Source organism: Sesamum indicum, linkage group LG2, assembly GCF_026168435.1.
Source record: "Sesamum indicum cultivar Baizhima isolate 11 linkage group LG2, ASM2616843v1, whole genome shotgun sequence".
NCBI classification, from domain to species: domain Eukaryota; kingdom Viridiplantae; phylum Streptophyta; class Magnoliopsida; order Lamiales; family Pedaliaceae; genus Sesamum; species Sesamum indicum.
The window spans coordinates 5783563-5793213 of record NC_142658.1 but is presented as its reverse complement, the minus strand read 5'-3'; the positions used below and the strand labels follow the sequence as shown (position 1 = coordinate 5793213).

The following is a 9651-nucleotide window of genomic DNA, read 5'->3' as shown; positions in this document are numbered from 1 at the left end:
TTTTGTAGAAGTGTGAGTAGGGCATCCACAGGGATTGATTTTAAATTAATTTCTTCACAAAATAAAAATAAAAATAATTGGGGGGGTTTATGATTGTGAAGAAGAATAAAAATAAAACTAAATTAAACTAAAAAGCTAATAAAATTAGAAGAGATAATAGAAGAGAAGAGTATTCCAGTTAAAGACAGGATCATGGTTAATTCCACGGTCGATCATAGATGCAAAGATAACAATCATTTATGATAGATAAATTGGTTATGGCCATTAGTACGACCTAACGACCTCACCTTTCCTTACCTTGTAGATAGTCAAGGAACGTCTGTTGATTAAAACCTTAATCAGTAAACAACCTTGAGAACATTCTCAAGATTTAATTTACAGACAACATTAAGAACTAGAAAGGCCCAATTCTAACCATTAAATTCCTACGAGGATTTATTTAAGTTAGATTGTGCATTCCCCACAACACAATGTTAAACTTCTACATAATCAATTGCTATGTTACCACTAGTTATCGGATTAAACAAACAATTACGGATTTACAAGTTCAATTGGCTAGGCAAATATTCTTGACAATAAATCAGATTATTCATAATAAAAGCATAGATAACAACACAAATACCAGTATGAATAAAAGTAGAAAGCATAAATTAGATCTCACAACTCGTTGGATTTAAGCATTCACCAAGTCTTCAACCGGAATGAGAGAACTAGCTAGACATGCTAATGGAAGAATGCATGAAAAGCAAAGTAAGAAAATATCATAAAAATATAGAGATCTCAAGAGTTCCAAAGCTGACTATTAAAGTGAATTACATCACCTATATATAATAGCTAGATACCTAATTCTACTAGAATTAAAAGTAGATTCCTAATTGAACTAAAAGACTTAAGGAAATAAAATTATAGTCCTAGTTAAACTCTTCATTCATCAAAAGATAGTCCAAGTAGCTCCAAATTCTTGCCAAAAATTGAGTTTGAGTCATGTTCGAATTTTTATTTTGGTGGTTTTCTTCATTTTCTATTTCATTTATCCTAATGCTGCAAAATAATATTTAATTAGGAGCATTTTGATCACAAAATAGGTCAAAATACCACATGAAATAAGCACAAAATGCGATCCTATCATGGCACAAGAATTTCGGCTGCGTATATTATCGTAGGAATCATTTAAACCCATTAGGAATTGAACTAGCTGACTTGCATCGTTCTGTTCCGCCTTGATTCTGTTACATCCACAAATGCAAAGTCCGCACGAACAAACAGCTGGTGGCATGAGACACAGTAACTCATCCCAGAGCTGCTTCAGTTTGGTGTAATAAGCTGTCACGCTCATTTTGCCTTGAGAAATAGAGCTAATTTCGCGTTAAAGTTTGTAGAATAGAGTTCCATCACACTCGTCGTACCAAGCTTCAAGCTCCAACCAGAGGTCTCTTGGTGACGCCGCGTATAGATATGCGTTCACCAAGTCCTTGGAGTGTGTTTAAGATCCAGGTTCGCACCACACAGTCCGTAAACCTCCACTTATTTGTGTTGTGGAGTTCCAATTGCAGGTCTTATGCTTGAGCCGTCAATGTAGGCCAGTTTATCCTTACTTTCCAACGCTAGTCGAACTGATCGACTCCAGGATAACCAATTGTTGCAATTGAATGGGGCAGAAACCATCACCCTACCTTGAGTTTCCAGGTTCTGAACACGCATCATCATAGGGTCAGTTCTAGTTCCTGTTGCTCTGGGAGGAGCTTCAGTCATATCGCTTGAAGAGCTCGCCATTCTCTTCAAATACAGACTTCAGGTGTGTTAAATCTGTTGATTAAGAAATTCTTGTTTTGTTTTTGGTTTTCGTATGCAGAGACCATCAAAGTGATAGCTCTGATACCATGATAAAATCAGAAATAAACTCCATGAATCACGAAGCTATAGAATCACGCAAACCAAATTGAAGAGAATCTGACTCATTCATTCTGAAAAAAAGATACAACAACTCTTTAAATATGGGTACATTAGTCGGTTGAGGAAGAAGGAACTATCCAACTAATTACAACTGAATAACAAACAGGAGGCCACGTCAACAACCACCTAAGCTACTAACGCCAGCTAATGAAAGTGCAAATTACATTAATAGAAATGTAATCCAAGAAAACACGACTTCTTCAGGTGAGTTCTTGGATAGCAGAAACAGAGTCTGAAGAAGCTGGAGTTGTTGCAGTTGCTGTCATGGAGGACGAAGCTGAATTCAACAAAGACCCCAAAGTACTTTTATTTTTGGTTTAAATGCATCTTTTTTAATCGTTTTAAAAATAAAAATATTTTTTTACAAAAACTAAAAAATATTTTTTTAAAACGCTCGAAACACTTCCTAAATAAGATGAAATAATATTTTCAATTAAGTCACCGGCAACAATGAATGTTGAAGTTTCTGATGAAGCTCCTCGTCATGTCAAGGCAGGGAACGTAATATATATTCTGTCCCATGTTAGCATTACACAATCATGTCACAGCAAGATATGCATGGTATCGGAATGCGTTCTCACTTTTTAAGTAATTTAATATGATAATTTTCAATATGATACGTGTCAATCACAACATCATAGCAAAGTGTGTTCGAAATCCCCACCGACCATAAATAGTTATAAAAGGATCATTCAGAAACTCAACCACCATCAACAATGGAGAAAATCCAGGAACTACCTGGAGTTGATGAAGAAACTCATTCTGATCAGTCAGAACTCAGAAGAAAACATGAAATTACATTCTGAACCTGGAGAGATACAGAGTCTGTCAGTAACATTTTCCCCAGAAGCTAATGGCAATAACATCTAACAATCAAATACATTCAAGAGAGACAGTACTGGTGTAAGCTTAAACACATGCTGCCTGCTCCCTTACAACAAACAGAAAAGTGTCAACTGCCTATAGAAAGAAATAAAAAAGATAATCGAATGAATTAAATTAACCCAAAAAACAGGAAAAAACAAACTCCACCTCCTAGAATCTTTACACACCCGTTAAAGAATTCACTGGCAAATTCTCAAGCAGGCAAACATCGTCGCCATTCCATGATAATAAGGGTGGCTGCACAATGAGCAAGAGCAGCAGCAACAACAAAAACGTGGAAAATCTGATGACTGTGACCTACAATATCAAACGCACCAGGTTTCCATCTCTCCGGGATCCTAGTGACGTAAAAGAATGCCCCAATTCCATACAAAAACCCCATGACGATCTCATACACAAGCGACACGCGTATTTGGTGCTGATCCCAGTGGAGGATCACTGCATGAGTAGCCGGAATTACTCCTAAGAACCCCATGAAGAGGAAGAGGCCGGCCCTCAATGACCTGAAATGGCTACTTGATAGAGCCGGTGTGAGTAGAGTCAGAACGACTAGAAAGCCGACTAAAGTGATCGAGGAGAGATAACAGAAGCGCCAGTAGGGGTGATCTGAGAAGGCGTAGTATATTGGGGCAAAAAAGGAACAGATAATCATGAGGGCAATGCCGGTGTAGTCCAGTCTCCAGAAGAAGTAGTAGAAGCGTTGGGAGTGGCAGGCGAAGAGGTGGGACACTGTGCTGAATATCAAACAGGTCATTGCTCCCACCAAGAAAACAAGCCAAGGCCATAAGGGAACTGAATCAGAATCTTTACTGGCATGCACGATTGGTGATCGAGCAATCTGTCCCACATAAGAATCCTGCATATTATACAATAGAAATTGGAAGGTAATTGTACCTCTATCAGAATCTTTCTTGACAAATTATGAACTTAATACGAAAAGAAAAAGTAATTGCAAGACTTAATATGTACGTAAAACCTCTTATATTTATGGTTGCTTAAGATCAGTAGATCACTTTCATACTTTGATGATTTTGTGTGAATTACAATAAAAAAATTATACATTAGCTATTTATAATAAGGCAGTTAAAATTACAATTTTACTCCTGAGTATAGTTGAATCTGCCGTCAGTAGGTTTGAATGCAATATTGGGACAAATTCCACATTTCAATAAACTCATCAAGTGATAGAGAAATATTAGAGATATTTCATGATATATATAGATCAGCAATAGGTGCACAATAAAAGAAATAAACACTTGATAGGTTTCAATGTGTATATATCATCACAACCATGAGCACAAAGTCACAGTGCCTTCTTCTGCATGCAAGTCCACAACTCAAAATTCTCCTATCACATGTCCATCGAAATACCTGCTCGAATCTTTCAATAAAAAGTATCTAAACTTGTATAGGCTGGTGGGATTCTCTATAGGTTGGATATAAGTAGCTTAAGCATATTCAACAATCTCGGAGGACCAAAGGTGTAAAATATAAGCTTACAACAAGTTATTTCAATCAGCATAAACTATATGACAGTTGTATAGGTCGGCTGCGCCATGTGCCTGATTGAGTATTGTTTGAGAAAAAGCCCACAACTTAAATTAAGGACTAATCAGATGATTCCTATTGCATACTCATTGCCTACAGCTTACTTATCTTATTCTACAGCTTACTTTTCTTATTTGATAATTAAGCTCTGTTATTTCTTATTGAAACAGATTATTGTCTTAACAAGAATGATCCTTGCGGTGCAAACCAGCTAATTAATGTGCTTCTATTATGTGCTTGAGCGGACCAAGAATTTTCCTTTGTAATTTCATAAACCACTGCTTAATCTTTTATTTCACTTTGATAGAAAACTATTATGATTAACTTATTCGAATGCATTTAAATATAATCTCTTCCACTAAAATTTTCTCTTGTTCTAATAAATGATGTGATATTAATAAGAGGAATCACTACTTTAGAAGGATAATACAAAAATACATACCGGAAAAGGATCCAATAAATTCGAAAGAATTGAACAAGGGAAAAGAATAACTTTTTAATTAAAATTGGCAAGTCATATTGAACACATAAAAATGGAAATAGAGTGATGACATATGGAAAGACATGAAAATTTTTATCCAAATTAAGTATCATTGGATCGAATGCACTTAACATGTGATTGATATCCCACTCCCCGAGACAAAATTTATTCCATGATCACATGGAATGGGACCAACACCAGACTTGTAGGAACAACTTTGTCCATGGAATCAACATGTGAGCTTGGGACCCATATTTTGTTCTTTTTTTATGTACTTAGTGATGTACCATTATGCTCAAATTTGTTGGGAAATTCTAATCAGCCACAGACTTATGAATTTCAATTTAATATATGGGATGAACTGTACTTTGACACGTGATTAGTGATGATTTTCAAGAATAATTAATAATACTTATTACATAATTAATTAAATATGAACACATTATGAGGGGAAGAAAAAGATATAGATATTCTTGTATTTCGTCTGCTCTTTTTCCTCAAAGGTGGATAGCAATCAAGATGAGAAAACACTAACCGTAAAGAAAGCATTGGAGGCGTTGGATCTGTAGATCGTTTTGGAAGTCAGCCATCCGTCGCTTCTCTCCCCAAACAAGGTCGCTATCACGTTCTCGATGCTCATTTTCTCTGTCAAGCTCATTACCATCATCCCCATGAATATCATAAATCCCAAAAAATGCCTGTAAAATATCAACATCAATTCTCAGATTATGAAGTTGCAATTGTAAAATTGGATCTCGAGGATTTTCAAATTCATTTTCTTATTTTATAAATAATTTCTAAAATGTTTGAATGTATTAATTCAATAAATTTTAAGTTTTTTAACTTTTATCCGTCGAATTAAATCCAGGTACTTGCATTAGTGCTCACGAAATCCGGACGAAAATATCAAATAAAATGCTGAATCAAACAGAAAAGTGCACACACAGAGCAAGAAATCGTGCTTCAGTTATTTATAACAAATTCAGAAATTAATCATCAAGTGGTTTTAGGAGGAAGGAGTTGTGTGTGTGTGTGTGAGAGAGAGAGAGAGGGAGAGAGAGAGAGAGAGATGCACTGACGTCCAAATGTTCAAAGTTTCGTTGTGCAAGGAGAAAATGCTGAGAACAACATCTTTCAAGGGCCATTCACATCTGTAATAGTCCCTTATAAACTCATTATCCTTCAAATACTCCGGCAACGCCTCGTACTTCAGCAGCACCCTCCCCTTCGCCTTCGCCTTCTCCTTCTCCTTCTCCTTACTACCACCACCACCGCCACCGGCCGCCGCCGCCGCCTGCCCCGAAAAGCTGAAGCCGCTCCTTGCTCTTCGTTTCTTCATTTTCCTCTCTCAATATACCCTCCGCCGGAAGAGGAAACCGGACCCTACCTTTTCCGGCGAAATCACCACCTGAATAACGACGTTTCCTTCTTGGCCGGCTCCGATGTACACAGCTGTATGTATGTATATGCGCTCTCCTGCACATATAATGCAGATATTTGTGTATATGTAACACCAAGATTGGAGCTCTGACGCGGGGCGCTGACAGTTTTATACTCGCAAGGAATACCGTGTCACTGTATATTTGATTTGTTGGAAGATATAATCAGGTGTGCTACATACTATGACAAACTCTTGAAAGTCAAAGGCAATAGCGAATAACACCAAACAAAATCACACACGTGTGGCTACGAATTTAGGTCGAAAGCAGGTGATTTTCTAACCCAAAAGTTGGTACGACTGGTCTGAGAGATTGAAATTTGGCGGAAGGTGAGCAATGTGATGGGAGTGGTCAATTTTTTATTTTTTCTTATAATTTGTGTGATCAATTACATTTACCGATCATTACAATTTTTTCTCCTAAAATTTAATTTAATTATATATAAATTTTTTTATAATTTGATAAATTACATTTAGCACTAATGATATTTATTTTTGTTTAGCAAATAAGTTTTACTATTAATCAAAATTCACTAAATTTATTGATATTAACAAAAAAAAACTAAATGAAAATTGATATTTACTCTCGATTCACTAATTATTGACTTATTGTAAATCAAATAATTTTTTTCGAACTAAACTATCCTTATAACGATGAAGATATACATCATCACATGCATTAATGCGTGAAGACATCTGAGAGTAATTTGGTCATTTTTTCTGACTTTTTTGTTAACTATTATCTAAATAATTTTCAAATCACAGGTAATCTACTTGTAATTACATCAAACCTTTAGAAGAGAGGATTGTAATTATCCCTTACATTTATTGCCCCTAATTCACTTGACGAGGCTGAGGCCCTATGATTATAAGGTTGTGAGTTTGACTACATTAATATGTAGCATATTTATATTTTAGTAGTAAGTATTATTTTATTTAGTACTAGGTATTTGATATCGACGTATAATATATGATTGTTATTGTTGTTGTGAGTTCTTAAATATTAATATTGATTATCTTAATTAACTTATTTAGAAAAAAATAATAGTTAATTACTTTTACTTAAAAAGAAAAATATATTTTTTTTAATTATAAAAACAAGGTCTAAATTTTAGAGATATTGCGATAGTTTCTATTTTTATAGTGAAAATAAGTTTTACAGAAAATTATAAGTTAAATAATAGTAAAAATTGGGAGTATTTTAAAAAAGTGAAAAAGTTAAAAATAGAAAAGAATTAAATTAAGTATTTAAAAAAATAACTTAATATTTTCACTTCTATCAATAAATTGTAGAAGTTGATACAGAATTGCTTGTAACTTTTGATTTAAATTATCTTCATTTAAGTTAAAACAAAAACACTACTTTCAACTTAATTTTAGTAATAAGCTGATAAATGTTTATTTTAAACCTTTGCAAGAACTCTTTAGTAGTTAAAGTCGAGTATTTTTAGCAAAGTTTGAAATTATGGGTTCGAATTCCATTAAATATGTGGACATTTATCTCATTTTATATGAATGGATGATTATTAAAAATTATATTAATATATTGGCCGGCTTTTTGAAATGTTGGTATAATAATGTAATTATTGCTTATATTAAAAAATAATAACTAATTACAAAAGTGACAAAGGTGCATTATGAGTGTACTTCAATTAGGGGACTGTTGTTTGCTGGATTTTCTAGGATTTGGAGGGGCCAATGATCAAAATTACAATTTTGGGATTATTCCAACTCCCGCCACAATATATTAAAATTTGAATTTCGGCTTTATTTGGATGGTTTTTAAATGGATGGATACTTTAAACCTTTTATATTGGAGAAATAATTACTCATATAATTATATTAATATATATTGATTTATTAACATAGGTAAATTAACTTTTTAAGATAAAAATAGATGGAATGTCTTTTTTTTATATAAATATTACTAAAAAAATTAAGCGAAAAATATTTGTACTTATTTTTTTTCAAATGTGTTAAGGATTGGTTATGTTATATTTTTATCATTTGGTTTCTTAAGTTTTCGTTTAGAATCAATTTAGTCCTTCAAGTTTATTTCTTGACCTTAGAATCCCTAAATCTTAATTTTGGCAAAATGCATCCCTCCTCCATGTGTTATACGAAAATAGCAGTTTACCTTCTTGTGAAAAAAAATATATTCTCAATTTATTCCCTTGTGTTTTTAAAAATGAAATAAAATACCCCCCTCATGCGAGGGTGCAACACACGCGCCCTACGTGTGATTTTAATTAAATTTTTTACTTATAAAATGATATTTAAACCCCCAAATTTGAACCGCTGAATTTTCTTTTATATATATTAACGGTAGAGATTTGATAAAGAAATCAATGGTTTATATCTTTTCTTATTTAGATCAATGCTTCATATTTATCTATAAAATCAATGGCTTATATTTATTTAAATGTAAAGAACTTGGATGTTGAGTTTGCAGAATTTTAATGGAGGATAAGAATAGGTGGGTAAAAGAGAGAAACAGAAATATTTCATTCATAATAATTTCTCAAAACAATTCCTTGCCAATACATAACAACTTTAGACAAAAAGACAAGGAAATAAAGCTGGAAAAACATTAAAAATTGCTACAGAAAAAGGTTGATTTCTGTCTTCCTCTAGCTCGCATAGGCAGCTCTAATGGCAGTACAAGGACATGCCAAAATTAGAAACCCATCTGCATCTTCATTCATGCGCATCCTTCACCGTACATGTGTCATGCGATAAGCCCTCAAGTGAATAACCAGCTCGTGCAAAATCCCCAATTCATTCCTTCGACTAATTAAGCCATAATCCTTCCAATACGACGTTGTCAGCCCTTAGGGATTTTAATTTCCCCCCAATTTCTTGTGTGCTTTCAATGGAAGGGTCGTCATTTGTCTTCAGGATTGGACGGTTTCCTCCTAAAGTCGTGTTTCGCTCTAAGACCACGACATTTCCCTTCCCCTTTTTGGATCCTTGTCCCCAAGGATCAAAACCAGGGAACCTTGCAGCGATCACATGATAATCCTCCCATGTCGTCTGCTTCGTGAAGAGTGTGACCACTATATTAGAAGTTGAGGCACTCGAACGTTGTCGCGAGGTATTAATCTTCGTGCTAAGATTGCAGCTGGATATATTTTAAACACTTCTTCCACCAACTCAGGCAGATTAACAGAGGGGAAGTATTTTGAGCCTATCTTCTTCTTGAGGAGAGACACATGAAAAACTGTGTGAATCCTAGAACCTGGGGGTAGCTCAAGTCTATAAGCAACTTTTCCCACTCTTTCTAGTACCTAGTACGGCCCAAAGTACTTGGAAGATAACTTCAGTTGTCTTCTAAGAGCTACTGAAG

General features: G+C 34.4%; 1 protein-coding gene across 1 annotated transcript; it reads right to left on the bottom strand.

Moving 5' to 3' along the window:
- Positions 1 to 2670: 2670 nt before the first annotated feature.
- On the bottom strand, positions 2671 to 6402 carry LOC105155401 (heptahelical transmembrane protein 2). The gene is made up of 3 exons (XM_011071275.3): positions 5947 to 6402; positions 5403 to 5565; positions 2671 to 3694 (listed from the first exon to the last, which is right to left on the bottom strand). The coding sequence occupies exons 1-3, from the start codon at positions 6204 to 6206 to the stop codon at positions 3032 to 3034; spliced, it is 1086 nt and encodes a 361-aa protein (XP_011069577.1). The 5' UTR covers positions 6207 to 6402; the 3' UTR covers positions 2671 to 3031.
- Between the last annotated feature and the right edge of the window lie 3249 nt (positions 6403 to 9651).

What these genes read in the sequence shown, in the direction of transcription:
- LOC105155401 (XM_011071275.3), bottom strand. Translation starts at nt 6,206, where the DNA reads ATGAAGAAACGAAGAGCAAGGAGCGGCTTCAGCTTTTCGGGGCAGGCG. An exon ending in GAAACTTTGAACATTTGGAC is followed by an intron (nt 5,566 to 5,946) that starts GTCAGTGCATCT and finishes GATATTTTACAG; the next exon opens with GCATTTTTTGGGATTTATGA. An exon ending in CCTCCAATGCTTTCTTTACG is followed by an intron (nt 3,695 to 5,402) that starts GTTAGTGTTTTC and finishes TATAATATGCAG; the next exon opens with GATTCTTATGTGGGACAGAT.